The sequence below is a fragment of the Aquarana catesbeiana genome, linkage group LG05 (assembly GCF_042186555.1).
Source record: "Aquarana catesbeiana isolate 2022-GZ linkage group LG05, ASM4218655v1, whole genome shotgun sequence".
Classification (NCBI taxonomy): Eukaryota; Metazoa; Chordata; class Amphibia; order Anura; family Ranidae; genus Aquarana; species Aquarana catesbeiana.
This window is the reverse complement of record NC_133328.1, coordinates 17,095,920-17,118,191: the sequence shown is the minus strand read 5'-3', so window position 1 is coordinate 17,118,191 and position 22,272 is coordinate 17,095,920. Positions and strand designations below refer to the sequence as shown.

Sequence of the window (22,272 nt, the reverse complement as noted above, 5' to 3'; positions counted from 1 at the left end):
CCCCACCCTGCTCCGCCCCCATATTTGTATATTTAATCTACGCATTTAGCAGTTTGCCCAGAGTTCAGCTGTAAAGTGTTTGCAGTGACTGTTAGCACCTGTCACCCTGACCCACCCCACACTGGTAACCGCCATATTTTCATCTCCTACATAAACTGTGTCCCTACCTTGCTCCACCCCTCTCACCTGTCTTCCCTGTCTGTGGCCCCACCCTGCTCCACCCCTCTCACCTGTCTTCCCTGTCTGTGGCCCCACCTTGCTCCGCCCCTCTCACATCTCCCCTGTTTGTGCCTGCACCCTGCTTCACCCTCTCACCTGTCTTTCCTGTCTGTGGCCCCACCCTGCTCAGCCCCTCTCACCTGTCTTCCCTGTCTGTGGCCCCACCCTGCTCCGTCCCTCACCTATCTCCCCTGTTTGTGCCCCCACCCTGCTACACCCCCATATTTGTATATTTAATCCATTTATTTAGCAGTTTGCCCAGAGTTCAGCTGTAAAGTGTTTGCAGTGGGTGTTAGTACCTGTCACCCTGACCCACCTCGCGCTGGTAACCATCATATTTTTATCTCATTAATCGTACATAAACTGTGGCCCCATCCTGCTCCTCCCCCTTTACTTGTCTTCCCTGTCTGTGGCCCTACCTTGCTTCACCCCTCTCACCTGTCTCCCCTGTTTGTGCCTGCACCCTTCTGCGCCCCTCTAACCTGTCTCCCCTGTCTGTGCCACTTAGGTTTGCCACATCATCCCTTTAATCCAGGACACATATTAATTACACAGGTTCTGTGGCTGATTAAGGTAATTAAACTCACTTGGTGCCTTATCTGCATTAAATCAGCCTCAGAACCTGTGTAATTCATGTGTGTCCTGGATTAAAGAGATAATATGACAACCCTAGTGACACTACCCTGCTCCGCCCCTTTCACCTGTCTTCCCTGTCTGTAGCCCCACCCTGCCCCGCCCCTTTCACCTGTCTTCTCTGTCTGTGGCCCCACCCTGCTCCGCCCTCCCTGTCTGTGGACCCACCCTGCTCCACCCCTCTCACCTGTCTTCCCTGTCTGTGGCCCCACCCTGCTCCGCCCCTCTCACCTGTCTCCCCTGTCTGTGGCCCCACCCTGCCCCCCCCTCAACTGTCCCCTTGTTTGTGCCCCCACCCTGCTCCATCCTCTCACCTGTCTTCCCTGTCTGTGCCCCCACCCTGCTCCGCCCCCATATTTGTATATTTAATCTACGCATTTAGCAGTTTGCCCAGAGTTCAGCTGTAAAGTGTTTGCAGTGACTGTTAGCACCTGTCACCCTGACCCACCCCACACTGGTAACCGCCATATTTTCATCTCCTACATAAACTGTGTCCCTACCTTGCTCCACCCCTCTCACCTGTCTTCCCTGTCTGTGGCCCCACCCTGCTCCACCCCTCTCACCTGTCTTCCCTGTCTGTGGCCCCACCCTGCTCCACCCCTCTCACCTGTCTCCCATGTTTGCGCCTACAGCCTGCTCCACCCTGTCTTCCCTGTCTGTGGCCCCACCCTGCTCCGCCCCTCTCACCTGTCTTCCGTGTCTGTGGCCCCACCTTGCTCCACCCCTCTCACGTCTCCCCTGTTTGTGCCTGCACCCTGCGCCACCCTCTCACCTGTCTTCCCTATCTGTGGCCCCACCCTGCTCAGCCCCTCTCACCTGTCTTCCCTGTCTGTGGCCCTACCTTGCTCCACCCCTCTCACATCTCCCCTGTTTGTGCCTGCACCCTGCTCCACCCTCTCACCTGTCTTCCCTGTCTGTGGCCCCACCCTGCTCAGCCCCTCTCATCTGTCTTCCCTGTCTGTGGCCCCACCCTGCTCAGTCCCTCTCATCTGTCTTCCCTGTCTGTGGCCCCACCCTGCTCAGCCCCTCTCACCTGTCTTCCCTGTCTGTGGCCCCACCCTGTTCCGTCCCTCACCTATCTCCCCTGTTTGTGCCTGCACCCTGCTCCACCCTTTCACCTGTCTTCCCTATCTGTGGCCCCACCCTGCTCAGCCCCTCTCACCTGTCTTCCCTGTCTGTGGCCCCACCTTGCTCCACCCCTCTCACATCTCCCCTGTTTGTGCCTGCACCCTGCTTCACCCTCTCACCTGTCTTTCCTGTCTGTGGCCCCACCCTGCTCAGCCCCTCTCACCTGTCTTCCCTGTCTGTGGCCCCACCCTGCTCCGTCCCTCACCTATCTCCCCTGTTTGTGCCCCCACCCTGCTACACCCCCATATTTGTATATTTAATCCATTTATTTAGCAGTTTGCCCAGAGTTCAGCTGTAAAGTGTTTGCAGTGGGTGTTAGTACCTGTCACCCTGACCCACCTCGCGCTGGTAACCATCATATTTTTATCTCATTAATCGTACATAAACTGTGGCCCCATCCTGCTCCTCCCCCTTTACTTGTCTTCCCTGTCTGTGGCCCTACCTTGCTTCACCCCTCTCACCTGTCTCCCCTGTTTGTGCCTGCACCCTTCTGCGCCCCTCTAACCTGTCTCTCCTGTCTGTGCCACTTAGGTTTGCCACATCATCCCTTTAATCCAGGACACATATTAATTACACAGGTTCTGTGGCTGATTAAGGTAATTAAACTCACTTGGTGCCTTATCTGCATTAAATCAGCCTCAGAACCTGTGTAATTCATGTGTGTCCTGGATTAAAGAGATAATATGACAACCCTAGTGACACTACCCTGCTCTGCCCCTTTCACCTGTCTTCCCTGTCTGTAGCCCCACCCTGCCCCGCCCCTTTCACCTGTCTTCTCTGTCTGTGGCCCCACCCTGCTCCGCCCTCCCTGTCTGTGGACCCACCCTGCTCCACCCCTCTCACCTGTCTTCCCTGTCTGTGGCCCCACCCTGCTCCGCCCCTCTCACCTGTCTCCCATGTTTGCGCCTGCAGCCTGCTCCGCCCCTTTCACCTGTCTTCCCTGACTGTGGCCCCACTCTGCCCCGCCCCTCTCACCTGTATTCCCTGTCTGTGGCCCCACCCTTCTCCGCCCCCTCACCTGTCTTCCCCGTCTGTGCCTCCACCCTGCTCCGATGTATTTACCAGTTTGCCCGGAGTTCAGCTGTAAAGTGTTTGCAGTGGGAGTTAGCGCCTGTCACCCTGACCCACCGTCATATTTTCATCTCGTACATAAACTGTTTACTACTTAGACTAATCCACAGACTCCTTGGGGTGACTCACTATAGGAGAGCCAACGTATCGCAAAGCACTTTCCACACATTAGCCGTAATAGGACTCATCTTCTCGCTGAGCCCTTGTTGTGCTTGTTCATTTCTCAGGAACAGAAATCTGGGGTCATTATTGGGTCTCAAGTACCTCTGCAGCTCGGCTGAAGTGTACACACTTGTGTTCCTCCGCAGAGGAGACCAGATATCAGCAGAGACCGTCAGCAATGAAATGTGTGCTAATTCCACAATTCAGCGGACATGATCAACTGGACTATAATAGTGAAGGACTATAAGAGTGGATTACCGCCAAAACTGGGAGTCGTACATCGCGTATAACGCACTTATCCTGAATTGATGAAGTTGTTGTGTATAATGATAGCAATGCATGCTCATGTTTAACCACTTTCCCTGCGGAAGACTTACCCCCCTTCATGACCAGGCCATTGTTTGTGATACATCACTGCGCAACTTTAACAATGGCGCGATCATGCAACGCTGTACATAAATTAAATGTATGTCCTTTTTTTGGCAGAAATAGACCTTTCTTTTGGTGGTATTTGATCACCCCTGCGTTTTTTATTTTTTGTGCGCTATAAACGAAAAAAGACTAACAATTTTGAAAAGGAAATATATACACTCATATACACAAAAGTGAGTACACCCCTCACATTTTTGTAAATATTTTCTACTATCTTTTCATGTGACAACACTGAAGAAATGACACTTTGCTACAATGTGTACAGCTTGTATAACAGTGTAAATTTGCTGTCCCCTCAAAATAACTCAACACACAGCCATTAATGTCTAAACCGCTGGCAACAAAAGTGAGTACACCCCTAAGTGAAAATGTCCAAATTGGGCCCAATTAGCCATTTTCCCTCCCCGGTGTCATGTGACTCGTTAGTCTTACAAGGTCTCAGGTGTGAATGGGGAGCAGGTGTGTTAAATTTGGTGTTATCGCTCTCACTCTCTCATACTGGTCACTGGAAGTTCAATATGGCACCTCATGGCAAAGAACTCTCTGAGGATCAGAAAAAAAGGATTGTTGCTCTACATGAAGATGGCCTAGGCCATGAGTGCTCAACCTGTGACTCTACAGCTGTTGCGGAACTACAAGTCCCATCATGCTTCTGCCTTTGGGAGCCATGCTTATAACTATCAGCAATTTGCAATGTCTCATGGGACTTGTAGTCCTGCAACAGCTGGAGGGCCAGAGATTTGAACACCTGTGGCCTAGGCTATAAGAAGATTGCCAAGACCCTGAAACTGAGCTGCAGCACGGTGGCCAAGACCATACAGCGGTTTAAAAGGACAGGTTCCACTCAGAACAGGCCTCGCCATGGTCGACCGAAGAAGTTGAGTGCACGTGCTCAGCGTCATATCCAGAGGTTGTCTTTGGGAAATAGACATATTAGTGCTGCCAGCATTAGTGCTGCAGAGGTTGAAGGGGTGGGGGGTCAGCCTGTCAGTGCTCAGACCATACGCCGCACATTGCATCAAATTGGTCTGCATGGCTGTCGTCCCAGAAGGAAGCCTCTTCTAAAGAAGATGCACAAGAAAGTCTGCAAACAGTTTGCTGAAGACAAGCAGACTAAGGACATGGATTACTGGAACCATGTCCTGTGGTCCGATGAGACCAAGATAACCGTATTTGGTTCAGATGGTGACAAGCGTGTGTGGCGGCAACCAGGTGAGGAGTACAAAGACAAGTGTGTCTTGCCTACAGTCAAGCATGGTGGTGGGAGTGTCATGGTCTGGGGCTGCATGAGTACTGCTGGCACTGGGGAGCTACAGATCATTGAGGGAGCCATAAATGCCAACATGTACTATGACATACTGAAGCAGAGCATGATCCCCTCCCTTCAGAGACTGGGCCACAGGGCAGTATTCCAACATAACGACCCCAAACACACCTCCAAGATGACCACTGCCTTGCTAAAGAAGCTGAGGGTAAAGGTGATGGACTGGCTAAGCATATCTCCAGACCTAAACCCTATTGATCATCTGTGGGACATCCTCAAACGGAAGGTGGAGGAGCGCAAGGTCTCTAATATCCACCAGCTCTGTGATGTCGTCATGGAGGAGTGGAAGAGGACTACAGTGGTAACCTGTGAAGCTCTGGTGAACTCCATGCCCAAGAGGGTTAAGGCAGTGCTGGAAAATAATGGTGGCCACACAAAATATTGACACTTTGGGCCCAATTTGGACATTTTCACTTAGGGGTGTACTGACTTTTGTTGCCAGTGGTTTAGACATTAATGGCTGTGTGTTGATTTATTTTGAGGGGACAGCAAATTTACACTGTTATACAAGCTGTACACTCACTACTTTACATTGTAGCAAAGTGTCATTTCTTCAGTGTTGTCACATGAACAGATAGAATAAAATATTAACAAAAATGTGAGGGGTGTACTCACTTTTGTGAGATACTGTATATACACCATAGTTTGTAGACGCTATAACTTTTGCGCAAACCAATATACGCTTTTTGGGATTTTTTTTTTTACCAAAAATATGTAGCAGAATACATATTGGCCTAAACTTATGAAATTTGATTTTTTTTTTTATAACAGAAAGTAAAAAATATAGTTTGTTTTTTAAAATATTCATTCTTATTTTCCGTTTATAGTGCAAAAAATAAAAAATCCCAGTGTTAATCAAATTCCACCAAAACAAAAGCTCTATTTATGGGAAAACAATGATATCAATTTTATTTGGGTACAGTATTATACGACCGTGCAATTGTCAGTTAAAGTAACGCAGTGCTGAAAAAGCAAAAAATTGGCCTGGTCATGAGGGGGGGGGGGGGGGGGTAAATATTCCAGAGGGCAAGTGGTTAAGAAAAATACTGCAAAATTAAAAAACAAATCCAGTTTTCATTTTTTTTTTTCTTTTTTAAGTAGGCGGTATCTCCTCTAAGATGTTTCCTGGTAAGGTCCCTTTCATACTTGTGCGACTTGTCCTGCAACTTGCGATGGCAAAGTCACATGACAAGTCTTACCCCATGAGTATCGTTCATTTCTGTACGACTTCAAGTCGCAGCGACTTCAAAGTAGTCCTTGCACTATTTTGGTCCGACTTTGATGCGACTTGAGGTCCAATAGACCTCAAGATTGCACAGGCATTGCTTCAAGTCGCATCGAAGTTGCGTCAAAGTCTTGCGACTTTCAGGTCGTATAAGTGTAAAAGGGGTAAAGGTAGAGGTAAGGTAAAAAAAAATAGTGGTTGTGCCATGTTTTTCCTGAAGACTCCCCCTACTGCCCCCTTAAGCTGGGATGAGGTTATATACATGCCACAGTAAAAAATTACCACCCCGTCGTGTTTTTCACCCATTCAAGCGAATGGGACCGTGCCGCAACCAACCACCTATTATATAAAGTAGAGAACTAAATCCACTAATAAGCCACTAATAATAAACTACTTCTAATCTATAATTGAAAACAAATTCCTAATGCTGTGGGACAGCTGAGGAGTAACTTATTGGAATGCTTTCTCTTCACCTTCCAGCTGCTGCACAATGACAGTTGGTGATGGAGCTTTTGTATGAACAAAACAGTACATGGCTACATCAGTACGGTCCTGACTTAGGCAGGTTTTTTTTCCCCTTTAGCACAGAAGAGATCTTACCTGGAAGGAATGCTCAGCCAGATGAACTCCGCGGATCAGACTTAGTGCAGCGCACATGATGCTCAACATCATCGACAGGATACCCAGAGGGCTCACCGGGGACATTCGGCAGTTCAGGCCTGTGGATAGTATGGAACAAGTGTCATGGATGACATAGAAGAGTGACGGCAGAAAAAAGTGATTTTTTTTTTTTTTTTTACAAGACATGGTCAGAGACTGCAGACATGATACAGGAGATGGTCAGAGACTGCAGACATGATACAAGGGATGGTCAGAGACTGCAGACATGATACAGGAGATGGTCAGAGACTGCAGACATGATACAAGAGATGGTCAGAGACTGCAGATATGATACAAGAGATGGTCAGTGACTAAAGACATGATACAAGAGATGGTCAGAGACGGCAGACATGATACAGGAGATGGTCAAAGACTGCAGACATGGTACAGGAGATGGTCAGAGACTGCAGACATGATACAAGAGATGGTCAGAGACTGCAGACATGATACAGGAGATGGTCAGAGACTGCAGACATGATACAGGAGATGGTCAGAGACTGCAGACATGATACAGGAGAAGAAGTGACACCTCCACCAGTCTCTGTGGATGATGAACCAGAATTCGAAGTGGAAGCCATCCTGGACTGCCACAAGAGAGGTAGGCAAAACCAATTTCTTATTAAGTGGAAAGGGTATTCAGTAGAAGAAAACTCATGGGAGCCAGCAAGTAACTTACATGCCCCTAGACTTTTGCAGGAGTTCCGCAACAGACACCCTGAGAGGTGGGCCCATTTGGGCACCCGGAGGCTGCCCCTTGGAGGGGGGCACTGTCAGGGAAATGGCCACAGAACTGGCAATCTTGCCAACACCCAACATGGCCGCATCAGGCGCACTCCCGTGCGTATTGGCGTATGCAGATGAGCGACAATGCTAACGGGCGTACGCAGATGCACAATGGCGCCTCCTGGCCTATATAAACCTGCTGCTGAGACCTGTGCATTGCTGGATTATCATCAGCTCCTCTGTGTTCCTGTGCTTCTGTGTATCCCGATCTTTGACCTTCCGTTACTGACCCAGCTTGCTTAACCTATTATCCTGATCTCCTGGTTTGACCTCTGGCTTGTACTACTGACCCTAGACATAATACAGAAGATGGTCAGAGACTGCAGACATAATACAGAAGATGGTCAGAGACTGCAGACATGATACAGGAGATGGTCAGAGACTGGGGACATGGTACAGGAGATGGTCAGAGACTGCAGACATGATACAGGAGATGGTCAGAGACTGCAGACATGATACAGGAGATGGTCAGAGACTGCATATATGATACAGGAGATGGTCAGAGACTGCATATATGATACAGGAGATGGTCAGAGACTGCATATATGATACAGGAGATGGTCAGAGACTGCATATATGATAGAGGAGATGGTCAGAGGCTGCAGACATGATAAAGGAGATGGTCAGAGACTGCAGACATGATACAGGAGATGGTCAGAGACTACAGACATGATACAGGAGATGGTCAGAGACTGCAGACATGATACAGAAGATGGTCAGATACTGCAGACATGATACACAGACAGTCAGAAGAAACATTTTAATGAAAAATAAAGGGGCCATTAAGTAGTGGATGTCTATGGAATATTTTTAGAGGATAAGGATATCTTTTCATGTCACTTTAAGGCTTTGTCTGCTCCTTAGTCACATAATCACTTTTAAGACATTGAGCAGAGCTGTGGGAGGGGCCCAACAGGCTCCACCCTCTACAGGCTGCCTGTAGAAAACAACAGGAGGGGGCGGAGACAAGACCAGTCCCCCTGCAAAGGAAAGAGAGCAGCAGTGAGCGGTCTTTATTACAGGAAATCTCACACTGGATTACTGCACAGATCTGGAAGAAATACACAAAGCTCACCGAGACTCAATGAAGAATACACATGATGAATGGATTTAGACAATATTTGCTTATTCCAGAATTCGGCTTTAAATTAGGATAGATCCTCACTTTCTGTACTGGAGACAATTGTCACCAGGACCAACAGAGAGGATGAATTTCCTACCGGGGACACAGACAGCAACCTCTTACAGGGGTTCTAACTCCATTTACATATATTAAAAAAAAGTTTTGGCTTTACATACATTTTCCTAAATAGAATTGGACCCCCCACCTTACCTGTGCGCACTTGTGACGTTACATGTCCGTTGGCGAAGCCATTGACCTCCCCTATATCTTCTAACTTTAAATATACAGGTGGGGGGCTGGGATCCAGGCGGAGTGGGGGAGAGCTGCCGGCAGAGTTATAATTGTGCTTCACCCGTTGTATAACACTATCTGCAGGAGACACAAGGCGGGCATTGTATAGAATAGAATAGAATAGAACACACCTTACACTACACATGTGCAGAACAAAAACATTTCTTTCATTTCAATTCGTTATTTACATAAATTCATTTAGTTTAATTTGTTTTCGGAATTAGTTTCATTTATTCTAAATCTAATCAATTCGAGTTTTTCCAATCAAATCCATTCTAAATCAAATTCATTCTATTCAAAATTCAAATTTTGGAAAAATATTATATTCTTTCTATTCCATTCTATTGTTTCTTTCTATTATTTTCTATTCTATTTACATTTGAATTGATTCAATTCAAAGTTCAAATTTCAGAAAATGGCTATATTTTGTTATATTCTTTCTATTCTATTCTATTGTTTTTTTTTTCTATTTTATTCTATTCTATTCTATTCTTTTCTATTCTAGTCTTTTCTTTTCTATTAGAATTAGAGTTTATTCTATTCCAAATTCGAATTTTGGAAGATGGTTATACAGTATTCTTTCTATTCTATTTTTTTTTCTTTTCTTTTCTATTCTATTTGAATTCGAATGTATTCTATTCAAATTTTGGGAAATGGTTATATTCTTTCTATTTAATTTTATTCATTTTTTAAATCTATTCTGTTCTAATCTTTTCTATTTTCTATTCAAATTTATTCTATTTCAAATTCAAATTTCAGAAGATGATTATTTTCTATTTTATTCTATTCAATTCTTTTTTTATTCTATTCTGCTCTATTCTATTCCTTTTATTTTTTATTCTATTCAATTCTATTTTTTTTTCTATTTTATTTTTTCTATTCTATTATTTTACTTTCTATTCTATTCTATCCTTTTCTATTCAAATTAGAAATTATTATATTCCAAATTTGAATTTTAGAAGATGGTTATACAGTATTCTTTTTATTTTATTGTTTTTTTTCTATTCTATTATTTTCTATTCAACTTTCAGAAGATGGTTATTTTCTTTCTATTTTATTCTATTCTATTCTTTTTTATTCTATCCTGTTCTATTCTAGTCCCTTATTTTCTATTCGAATCTGTTCTTTAATTTTCTATTCTATTTTATTCCTTTATTTTCCATTCTTTTATTTTCTATTCTATCCCTTTATTTTCTATTCTATTTTTTCTATTCTTTTATTTTCTATTCTGTTCTCTTTTAGGCCCCTTTCACACGACAAGTCGTACCCCGTGATTTCAAAGTAGTCCCTTTACTACTTTGGTCTGACTTTGATGCGAGTTGAGGTCCATAGACCTTAAGATTACACGGGCATTCCCTGAAGTCGTGGCAAAATCGCTGCAAAATCTCGCAACTTTCAGGTCATGGCAGTGTGAAAGGAGGCTTATTCTATTATTTTCTATTTTTTTTTTCTATTCTATTATTTTCTGTTGTATTCTTTTATTTTCAAATCTATTTTATTCTCTTCAGAAATTCGGATTGGATTTCGAAAACATTTTAAATTCGATTTCGAAAGCGTTTCATCCAAAAATTTGTTTCCTTATTTTAGATTCATTTAAATTCGTTACTGTTGTGATTCGGAAAAAATCGAATACATCTGAATTTCCAAATGATGAAAAATTTTTCCGAATTTTGACTCGGAACGAAACGAACCGTGAATATCTACCTCACAGTAGATGTAAGCCCAACCACAGAAGTCCCATAGATGCTTTAACACATTCATGTCATTTCAAAAGTCATTTTGAGTCTTTTCAATAAAATAACCCCTGGTGATCCTGCCACATTCGGTTACTTCCTGTTAAAGGAGCAGGGGTGGTGACGAGAACTTTATGGAAGGAGACAATCCACCCACATCCCTATATTCATATACAATCGAAAGATTTCCTCTTAGGTGGGATTTTAAAGGGTGGAAGTCTCAAATAATGTATCAAGAGTATAAAAAAATATTTGTTTTATTATATCAAAAAATTAGTTAAAAATATGACACATATTGTATAAAAAGACAACAACGGTAACACAATGGATGCCGCAGTATACAATTGATAATGATACAGATATACAAAACAAATCAACAGAACTGCACTTAACCCACAGAACGCTGATATAGCAAACAGGAGCTAATTAACAGTGCAGGTCCGACGCGTTTCGAGGTTTTTGTATTGATTACGACCTCTTCATCAGGGGCTGGAGGTGAGATTTATATCTATCGTAGAAAGACAGTATCACATGGCATCCGATTGAGGAAGGGGAAGGGAAGAGGCTGCTCGCCACCGGGGTCCAGACCCAAGCACCAGGGCCGCCACCAACGAGACCAGGACCGTCAGCAGAGCGTGACCGGACACAAAGGGCGTCACGTCCGTCAGCTGAATAGTAAATGATCTAATAGACTATTGGGCGTATGAATACTGAAAGTATCTCTATCCAGACCTCAAAAATAGTTATCCCTCAACAGACACCATATCGGGTATATGTAGGATAAATGCAAGGTGTTACGGACTATTGATGCAAAGTAGATGGTTAATCCCTGTGCTGGCTCAGGGGGAGATGTTGTCTATGACGGCTGTTAGCTGGCAGAGACCACAGTATAGGAGGATAAGTTAGTAGAACGCCTATGTTCTGTGGCTTGGAAAATCCTTCCTGTTAAAGGATGACAATGCTCTGTCTCTGTCTCCAAATCGTAGTCCTGCTTTGTCACAATGAAGAATACAAGTCGCAGCTTCAACACCATGCACGTTTTTTTCTGCATTTTCTGAAAGCGCACCAAAAGTCCTGCATGCTGCATCTTTGGCGCACTTTCAGAAAACAAGGAAAATATATATATATTTTGGGAGGGGGGGGGTCACACCATGTTTTACTTCACCAGGTGACACCAACCCTAGTGATGCCACTGGCAGTAGCACACAGTTACATGTATTTGTGTCTGGCGCTGGCTACCCGATGACAATCCTCTGGTCGGTTGGCGCCGTTTTTTGCAGAAGAGAAGGAGGGGCCTGGCCGCCGAGCAGAGGGAGGAGGATTCTTCTAGGTTCCGGGCCACAGTGCATGGAGGCGCTACACGTGACGTCACTTCCCGCCTGGGGGGGGGGTGCCAGATATAGGATCCGCCCCTGGGTGCCAAATGCTCTAGGTACGCCCCTGCTAATGAACATCTGAGTGATTCGGAGAACGGTGAGGAATCAGCCCAGAACTTCACAGGAGAATCTTGTCAATGATCTCAAGGTAGCTGGGACCATAGTCACCAAGAAAACAATTGGTAACACACTACGCCGTGAAGGACTGAAATCTTGCAGTGCTGGCAAGGTCCCCCTGCTCAGGAAAGCACATGTACAGGCCTGTCTGAAGTTTGCTAATGAACATCTGAATGATTCAGAGGAGAACTGGGGGAAAGTGTTGTGGTCAGATGAGACCAAAATCAAGATCTTTGGCATCAACTCAACTCACCGTGTTTGGAGGAGGAGGAATGCTGCCTATGACCCCAAGAACACCATCCCCACCGTCAAACATGAAGGTGGAAACATTATGCTTTGGGGGTGTTTTTCTGCTAAGGGGACAAGACAACTTCACCACATCAAAAGGGATGATAAACGGGGCCACGTTCCATCAAATCTTGGGTGAGAACCTCCTTCCCTCAGCCAGGGCATTGAAAATGGGTCGTGGATGGGTATTCCAGCATGACAATGACCCAAAACACAGGCAACAAAGGAGTGGCTCAAGAAGAAGCACATTAAGGTCCTGAAGTGACCTAGCCAGTCTCCAGGCCTTAATCCCATAGAAAATATGTGGAGGGAGCTGAAGGTTCGAGTTACCAAACGTCAGCCTCAAAACCTTAACCGGTTCTTACGGGGGGAGGAGGGGCAGAATGGCTCCCCTGCACAAAACACAGTACAGGTACGGGGTTCCTTTAAGAGCCACTAGAGGGCACACATGAGCGCCGGCACGGGGATTTGTGTGTGGAAACACACAGAGGAGACGAGACATGTCATTTGTTCCGAGTAAGCAGGAACAGCGATATGTCTCCTCTCCTACTCAGTCCTTTCCCCATACAGTTAGAACACACTCAGGGAACACACATTTAACCCCTTATGATCGCCCCCTAGTGTTTAACACCTTCCCTGCCAGTGTCATTTACACAGTAACCAGTGCATTTTTATAGCACTAATCGGTGTAAAAATATCAATGGTCCCAAAAATATGTCAAAAGTGTCCGATCTGTCCATCGCAATACCGCTAAAAATCGCAGATCACTGCCATTACTAGTAAAAAAAAAAAAATGCCATAAATCTTTGCCATAGTTTGTAGATGCTATAACTTTTGCACAAACCAATCAACTTAAAGTGGAGTTCCACCCAAAAGTGGAACTTCCACTCATCAGATTCCTCCCCCCCTCCGGTGTCACAGTTGGCACCTTTCAGGGGGGAGGGGGGTACAGATACCTGTATATTACAGGTATCTGTACCCACTTCCGGCATAGATAGCCGGAGAATCTGCGGTTATTTATGCCACTTCCTGCTCCCTCCCCGCTGCCTGCTGGGAAACACACGGGTCCCAGAGACAGCAGGGACCATCCGTGTTGCGCTGCGCGACTCGCGCATGCGCAGTAGGGAACCGGGAAGTGAAGCCGCACGGCTTCACTTCCTGATTCCCTTACCGAAGATGGAGGCAGCAGCACCCGAGGACGGAGAGACGGTTCGGCCTCGGGTGCCAACATCGCGGGCGCCCTGGACAGGTAAGTGTCCATGTTTTAAAAGTCAGCAGCTGCAGTATTTGTAGCTGCTGACTTTTAAAAAAAAAAATTTTCGGCAGCGCTCCGCTTTAAGCTTATGATTATGTAGAAGAATATATATTGGCCTAAACTGATGAAGAAATTTGTTTTTTAAAAAAACATTTTTTTGGGGAATATTTATTATAGCAAAAAGTAAACAATATATTTTTTTTTTTTCAAAATTGTCACTCTTTTTTTGTGTATAGCGCAAAAAATAAAAACCGCAGAGGTGATGAAATACCACCAAAAGAAAGCTCTATTTGTGGGAAAAAAAGGACGAAAATTTTGTTTGGGTACAGCGTCGCACGAGCGCGCAATTGTCAGTTAAAGTGACACAGTGCCAAATTGTAAAAAGTGCTCTGGTCAGGAAGGGGGTAAAACCTTCCGGGGCTGAAGCGGTTAATGACTTGGAGAGGATCTACAAAGAGAAGTGGGACAAAGATGATGTGAGATGTGTGCAAACCTGGTGGCCAACTACAGGAAACGTCTGACCTCTGTGATTGCCAACAAGGGTTTCCCCACCAAGTACTAAGTCATGTCTTACGAAGGGGTCAAATATTTATTTCACCACTTGATTACCGGGCACTTAAACCCCCTTCCTGCCCAGGCGCCAATTTTCAGCTTTCAGCGCTGTCACTCTTTGAATGACAATTGCGCGGTCATGCTAGACTGTACCCAAATGAAATTTCTATCATTTTTTTCACACAGATAGAGCTTTCTTTTGGTGGTATTTAATTGCTGCTGTTTTTTTTATTTTTTGCTAAACAAAAAAGACCGGAAATTTTGAAAAAACCCTAAACTGTTTCATAGTTTGTTATAACATTTTGAAAACAGGTAATTTTTCTCCTTCATTGATATACGCTGATGAGGCGGCACTGATGGCCATTGATAGTCTGCACTGATGGGCACTGATAGGCAGCATTGATGGGCACTGATAGGCACTGATAAGGCGGCACTAATGGGCACTGATAAGTGGCACTGATAAGCACTGATGAGACGGCACTGATAGGTGGCACCGAGAAGTGGCACTGATGGTTGGCAATGATGGGCACCGATGGTTGGCACTGATGGGCACTGATGGTTGGCACTGATAGGCGGCACTGATGGGCACTAGTAGACACTAGTAGGTGACACTGATAGGCAGCATTGATGGGCACTGATAGGCACTGATAAGGCGGCACTAATGGGCACTGATAAGTGGCACTGATAAGACGGCACTGATAGGTGGCACCGAGAAGTGGCACTGATGGTTGGCAATGATGGGCACTGATGGTTGGTAATGATGGGCACTGATGGTTGGACTGATAGGCGGCACTGATGGGCACTAGTAGACACTAGTAGGTGACACTGATAGGCAGCACTTATCTGTGAATTAGATCTGTGGCACTGATAATGAGACACTGATGGGCATTGATTGGCAGCACTGGTCGGCATTGTTGGGTGGCACTGGGGGCACTGGTGGGTGGCACTGGTGGGTACTGATAGGTGGCACAGTGGGCACTGGCAGCTGACACTGGTGGGCACAGAAAATGCAGCCCTGGCTTTCTGTGTGAGGGACCGATGTCCCTCTGACAGAAGCCGGTGATCAGATTTTTTTTTTCCTTCACGCTGAGAGCGTGAGGGGGAAAAAAAATAACCGATTACCGAGCTTCTGTTAACATCACGTGATCAGCAGTCATTGGCTGACAGCTGATCACGTGGTAAGGGGCCGGGATCGACCCCTTACTCCAATCTGTGATCAGCTGAGTCTCATGGACCCGGTGCTCACAGAGCGCGCCACGCACGACCCGCAGGGTTGCGCAGACATCGCTTGCTCGGGAGGACGTCTATGGGCGCCCTCCCGGCAATTAGGGCCCGCGCTGTAGCCGTCTTTCAACTAGTAGTTAAAATGCGAATCAATTTATAACTTTTTTGAAATGCGTTTTTTCTGGATATTTTTGTTGCTATTCTGTCTCTCGCTGTTAAAGTAAACCGACCATTAAAATGATAGAATGATCGTTTCTTTGTCAGTAGGGCAAACGTACAAAATCAGCCGGGGATCAAATACTTTTTTCCCCCTCACTGTATGTAATGAAAACAGAAACTTTTTTGTGTATACATTTCATTGATGAGGAGGGAGGGTAGGAACCAAGGAAGGCAAAACATGAGCGGAATAAACTTCAGAGTCATATCCTATAGGAATTCCTCACCGAACTCCAGGAAGGCGTAGGGTCGGGAGGCCAGGGTGATGGCTGTGCTGTTGTAAGAGGCGGAGAACTCCCAGACCAGTTCTTCCAGGAAGCTGAATGCTGCAGCGGAGGGGTAAGTGCTGGAGCAAACCACCAAGGAGGAGATGTCACCTGATGAGAGAAAACTGCGCAGACATAGGAGGGTTACAAAATATTGCGCTGAAATTATACATGTCCACCCCAGACCTAATACTAATAGGACAACTCTTTATTAGACATGTGCACTGCCGAAAAAATTGTTTGTTTTCGTTTCATTCGTGTTTTTTTTGTTTTGTTTTTTCGTTTTTCGGGTCATTCGTTATGATCGAAATTCGTTATTTCGAATAAATTCGTAACTTTGGGAAAATTAGAATTTGTTATGTTCCATTCGTTTAGATGTGGTATTCGTAAATTAGAAAATTCGTAGATTCAAAAGTTAGAAAATTGGTAAATTCGAAAATTCAAAAATCCGAAATAACAACTAACTAATAATAACAAACTCGTTATGATCTAAATTCGTTATTTCTAATAAATTCGTAACTTCAGAACAATTTGAATTCGTTAGGTTCTATAAGTTTAGATGTGGTATTCGTAAATTAGAAAATTCGTAAACCAGAAAATTTGAAAACTCGTAAATTAGAAAATTTGTTAATTAGAAAATTAGAAAATCAGAAAATCCAAAAATCCGAAATAATAACTAACTAATAATAATAAACTCGTTATGATCGAAATTCGTTATTTTGAATAAATTCGTAACTTTGGAAAAATTAAAATTCGTTATGTTCCATTCGTTTAGATGCGATAGTTGTCAATTTGAAAATTTGAAAATTAGAATTTTTGTAAATTTTAAAATTTGGAAATTCTAAAGTTTGAAATTCTGAAGTCTGAAATAATAAACAATAACTAACTATTAAATTATAGGTATTGGAATTTCCTTTCAAATTTTGCTGTTTATGAACGATATGAATTTATCTGAAGTTACGAATTATCTGAAATAACGAATTCCGCATCTAAATGAATAGAACGTAACAAAGTAATAATAATAATAATAATAAAAGTTTTTATTATTATTATTAATTATTAATAACTTGTTAGGTTCCATTAGTTTAGTTGCGGCATTCGTTATTTCGAATAATTTGTAACTTTGGATAAATTCATATTCGTTACGTTCACTAACAGCCAAATTTGAAAGGAAGTTCCAATACCTATAATTTAATAGTAAGTAATACTTATTATTATTAGTTAGTTAGTAGTTCGGATTTTCGGATTTACGAATTTACACATTTTCGAATTTACGAAAGCCGGTAGGAAGGAGAGGGGGAGAAACCGGATTTGAGCTGCTGGAGGGAGAAACACAGTGCATCGTCCTGTAATTGTCCTCACGTCCCGCCGTACCAATCACCCTGCTGTCCAGGCTCCCCCCTGTGTGGCCGGGCCCCCCTACATGAGGACCGGTGGTACCCCCCTATCTGTGGCCCTGAGCACAGATTGCACTCGATTAGCTTCTTCCCTGGCCATACTGGCTGGGGAAAGTGACACCAGGTCATGAACAGGAAGGGGAGATGAGTGAACTGACGTTCGCTGATCTCCCTCGCCTCTCTACAGGGTGGCATCTGCCATGCTGGTCCCAGGTCTGCCGATGGGGGCACAGAGCCTGGGGAAACATGACAGGGCTACAGGGATGCGTGGAAGTTCAATACTTTTAACTTTGAAGTAGAACTAAACCCATCAAATTATTGAATATGCTACCCCAATATTTAATATTCCTGATATGTGACTGCTGTACCATGTACTTATGTTAAAAAATCTCATGTTCTCTTTGTATTTCTTCCTGTATGTGGAATCCCTGGTCTTCCTGCCAGTCCCTCTGCTTTCCTATTTCAAACTGACAATGCTAGGTATGGGAGCACATGCACCCCAGTGTGGTCAGTCTTCTGGCTGTGCTCGGAGCACAACCTGCCCACCTGTCCTCCAATTGCCAAGACTTGTGCCATGCCCCTCCCCCTGCACAGCCATTCACTGGGAAGACTGGTGTACTGCTATTTCTCCAACCCTAGCTCTATAAGTCCCTTATGCAGAGATTATGTGCTCATTAACAAAAAAAGGGAGGGGTAGTATTGTCAAAAGTATTGGGACTTTCATGCCCTGAATGTAACTCTCTTGATTACAGTACATGTGAGCCCTCAAAATCAAAATGCAAGGCAAAACATTTGTGCATACTATATATATATATATATATATATATATATATATATATATATATATATATATATATATGCACATACACACACAGTATATATATATATTACACTATATAATTAATTTTATTTAATGGCATCCCAGTCTTAGTCCGTAGGGTTCAATATTGAGTTGGCCCACTTTTTGCAGCTATAACAGCTTCAGCTCTTCTGGGAAGGCTGTCTACAAGGTTTAGGAGTGTGTCTATGGGAATGTTTGACCATTCTTCCAGAAGAGCATTTGTGAGGTCAGGCACTAAAGTTGGATGAGACAGCCTGGCTCGCAGTCTCCGCTTTAATTCAACCCAAAGGTGTTCTATCGGGTTAAGGTCAGGACTCTGTGCAGGCCAGTCAAGTTCCTCCACCCCAAACTCGCTCCTCCATGTCTTTATGGACCTTGCTTTGTGCACTGGTGCGCAGTCATGTTGGAACAGGAAGGGGCCATCCCCAAACTGTTCTCACAAAGTTGGGAGCATGAAATTGTCCAAAATATCTTGGTATGCTGACGCCTTAAGAGTTCCCTTCACTGGAACTAAGGGGCCAAACCCAACCCCTGAAAAACAACCCAACACCATAATCCCCCTTCTACCAAATGATTTGGACCAGTGCACAAAGCAAGGTCCATAAAGACATGGATGAGCGAGTTTGAGGTGGAGGAACTTGACTGGCCTGCATAGAGTCCTGACCTCAACCCGATAGAACACCTTTGGGATGAATTAGAGTGGAGACTGCGAGCCAGGCCTTCTCGTCCAACATCAGTGCCTGACCTCAAAAATGCGCTTCTGGAAGAATGGTCAAACATTCCCATAGACACACTCCTAAACCTTGTGGACGGCCTTCCCAGAAGAGTTGAAGCTGTTATAGCTGCAAAGGGCGGAGCCAACTCAATATTGAAACCCATGGACTAAGACTGGGATATCATTAAAGTTCATGTGTGTGTAAAGGCAGGAGTCACAATACTTTTGGTAATATAATGTATATTTATATATACATTATATATATATGTGTGTGTATATATTTATATATATATATATATATATATATATATATATATATATATATATATATATATATATATATATATATATCTATATCTATATCTATATCTATATCTATATATATCTATATCTATATCTATATATATATTATAGATATATATACTGTGTATATATAGTATACACAAATGTTTTACCTGGCATTTCTATTTTAAACTGAATGAGTTGTTATACAAGGTGAGGGTTCACATGTACTTTAACCAAGAGAGTTACATTCAAGGCATGAAATGAATGATAACAGTGACAGTTGCTTGTGCTTTCAACCAAACTGTCAAGCCATCAAACGACTTTTGTCATAAGTGATCACATTTGCAGATTCCTTGGCTGTAAAGAATAGGAGGGTTTAGTTCCATATGCTATACAACAGATTAACACTTGTGTATTAATGCACCACAACGGACCATGCACCTGTTTTTGAGCCATAACTCAAACACTGATTTGCCGTGTCCACACAAGACCACATGTGTGTGAACCGGCCCTCGTATGACAAGCTGTACTTACTGTATATGAAAGTTGCAGACGTTGGCGGTGCCTCTGGGTGGGCGCTGGGACAGGGTGACGGAAAGTCTCTTTACCCATCTCTTGCACTCCAGAATCTGCATGTTCGGGTGGAAATCGGTGGAGGCGGAGAGAGGGAGGCCATCTTGTAGCCTCACAAGGCAGGCGTAGAGAATCATGGGTATTCACCTTCGTCCCGATCATGAAGTCAGCATCTGAAAACAAGCAGGAGGCTTTTTATAGGAACTCCGATGGGGTCGTATTATGGCACAGGATATAAATATGATTATAATTGTCTGGGGCTCTGTGCCAACACCCAGATACATGTATGGGTCAAGGCCTTAATGTAGACCAGTGTTTTCTCAACCTTATGGAGATCAGGGCCCGATAAATTCTTCCAAAGCCTACCATGCCCCAACAGTAAAATATAAGTTTATACTCACACAATAAAAGTATGAGAATGCAAATGTACTGAAAAGCTGGAAGGCTCTGGAGGAGGCTGGATGTTACTCTGGGAAGTGGGAGGGAGGTTGGAGGTTCCAGACGGGATTAGGAGACCCTGCAGCCATGTTGGTAGCCCTGTAGGGGATTGGGTTTCTGGGGGAAACTGTGAGGGGTGGGATCACCCTAGGGGGCTGGGGGCTTTGCAGGGGCACTGTGGGAGACTGGAGGGTGCTTCAGGGGCTGGGGGGGGGGGGCTGTGGGAGGTCAGGGGGCAAAGTGGGAAACTGTTGGAAATAAGGCCACTATTGGGGTCTGGAGACGCTGCAGTAGGCTGAGAGGCACTGCAGAGGGCTGGGTGGCACTGTGGAAGGTTGGAAAATACTGTAGAGGTTGGAAGGCACTGTGGGGGCTGAGGGGCACTGCGGTCCCCTATGGATGTTTGGGGGGCACTATGGGAGGTTAAGGGATCTGCAGCTGGCTCTGCAGCAGACATTGTGGCCCTGTAGGGGATGAGTTTTCTGGAAAGGGCTGGGGGAAACTTTGGGGATGGGTCTCTGGAGCAGGCTGTGAGTCTCTCCAGGAGGCTAGGGACTTTGCAGGGGTATTACGGAAGACTGGAGGGTGCCTTAGGGGATGGGGGGGCACTGTAGGAGGTCAGTGGGCAATGTTGGACACTGCTGGAGATAGGGCCACTATTGGGGTCTGGGGACTCCAGACTAGTAGGTTGGAAGGCACTGCAGGGGGCTGGGTGGCACTGTGAGATGTTGGAGACCACTGTGGGAGGTTGGGGAGCACTGTGAGGGCTGAGGGGCACTGCGGTCCACTGTGGAAGGTTAGGGAGCACTATGAGAGGTTAGGGGAACTGCAGCTGGCTAAAGAACTAGTAGGAAGGAGGCTGCAGCTCACCACAGCCTGATGGTTGAGAACCAGAGATCTAGTCCCATCCTTTCTCGGATGATATCTCTTGGCATTGGCAATATACAGTACATTAATATAAGCTATTCAACAATATGGATGAGGGGGGTTCTGGAGTGGGTTAGGGGACTCTGCAGCAGACTTAGCGGCCTTGTAGGGGATGAGTAAGGGATGAGTTTCCTGGTAAGGGCTGGGGAAACTTTGTCAGATGGGGTCTTTGGAGGGGGCTGGGGTCTCTCCAGGAGGATGGGGGCTTTGCAGGGGCACTAAAGAAGACTGAATGGTGCTACAGGGGCTGGAAGGGGGCACTGTGGGGTTATGAAGTGGGGTTATGAAGTCTATGCAGTAGGTTGGGAGGCACTCCAGGGGGTTGGGTGCTACTGTGGAAGGTTGAAGACCACTGTGGAAGTTTGGGGGGCACTGTGGGGGGCTTAGAGGCACTTCAGTCCACTATGGAAGGTTGGGGGCACTATGGGAGTTTAGGGGATCTTCAACTGGCTAGAGGCGTGGCAGGAGGAAAGCCATAACCTGGCAGCAGGCCACCGCCCAGTGGTTGAGATGTGGCATTCGTTATTTTGGATAATTCGTAACTTTGGATAAAGAGTCCCGTCCTTTCTTTGATGATCTCTCTTGGCAATGAACATCAATATACATACTGTATATACACAAATATGGTGGTGGGGGAAAGAGGGCTCTGGAGGGTTAGGGGACTCGATCCTTGGTGGCCAGTAGTGGATGCGTTTTCTAGAGGGGGCTGGGTAAACTTTGAGAGATGGCGTTTCTGAAGGGGACTGGAGGGTCTCCTCAGAAGGTTGGGGTCTTTGCAGGTGAACTTTGGGAGTCTGGAGGGTACTGCAGGGCCTGGGGGGGGGGGGGGGGGGGGCACTATCATAAGTCAAGTGGCTATGTGAGAGACTGTTGGATATTGGGAGCCCTATGGGGGGCTTGAAGCTCTGCAGTAGGCTGGGGGGCTGGGTGGCAATGTGGGAGGTTGGAGACTGGAGAGCACTATGGAAGGTTGGAGGGCACTATGGCAGTTGGGAGGCACTGTAGGAGGTTAGGGAAT

At 45.2% G+C, this 22,272-nt stretch overlaps 1 protein-coding gene across 2 annotated transcripts in view; it reads right to left on the bottom strand.

The window, feature by feature from the left end:
• Positions 1–22,272, bottom strand: part of SEC22C (SEC22 homolog C, vesicle trafficking protein) — a 61,544-nt gene that overhangs the window by 12,327 nt on the left and 26,945 nt on the right. For both annotated transcript variants that reach the window (XM_073629488.1, XM_073629487.1), the window contains exons 4-7: positions 19,851–20,062; positions 16,040–16,203; positions 8,971–9,129; positions 6,795–6,913 (exon numbers count right to left, since the gene is read on the bottom strand). In XM_073629488.1, the coding sequence (XP_073485589.1) occupies positions 6,795–6,913; positions 8,971–9,129; positions 16,040–16,203; positions 19,851–20,026 (618 nt within the window). In that variant the 5' untranslated portion in view covers positions 20,027–20,062. The remainder of the gene's footprint in view (positions 1–6,794; positions 6,914–8,970; positions 9,130–16,039; positions 16,204–19,850; positions 20,063–22,272) is intronic.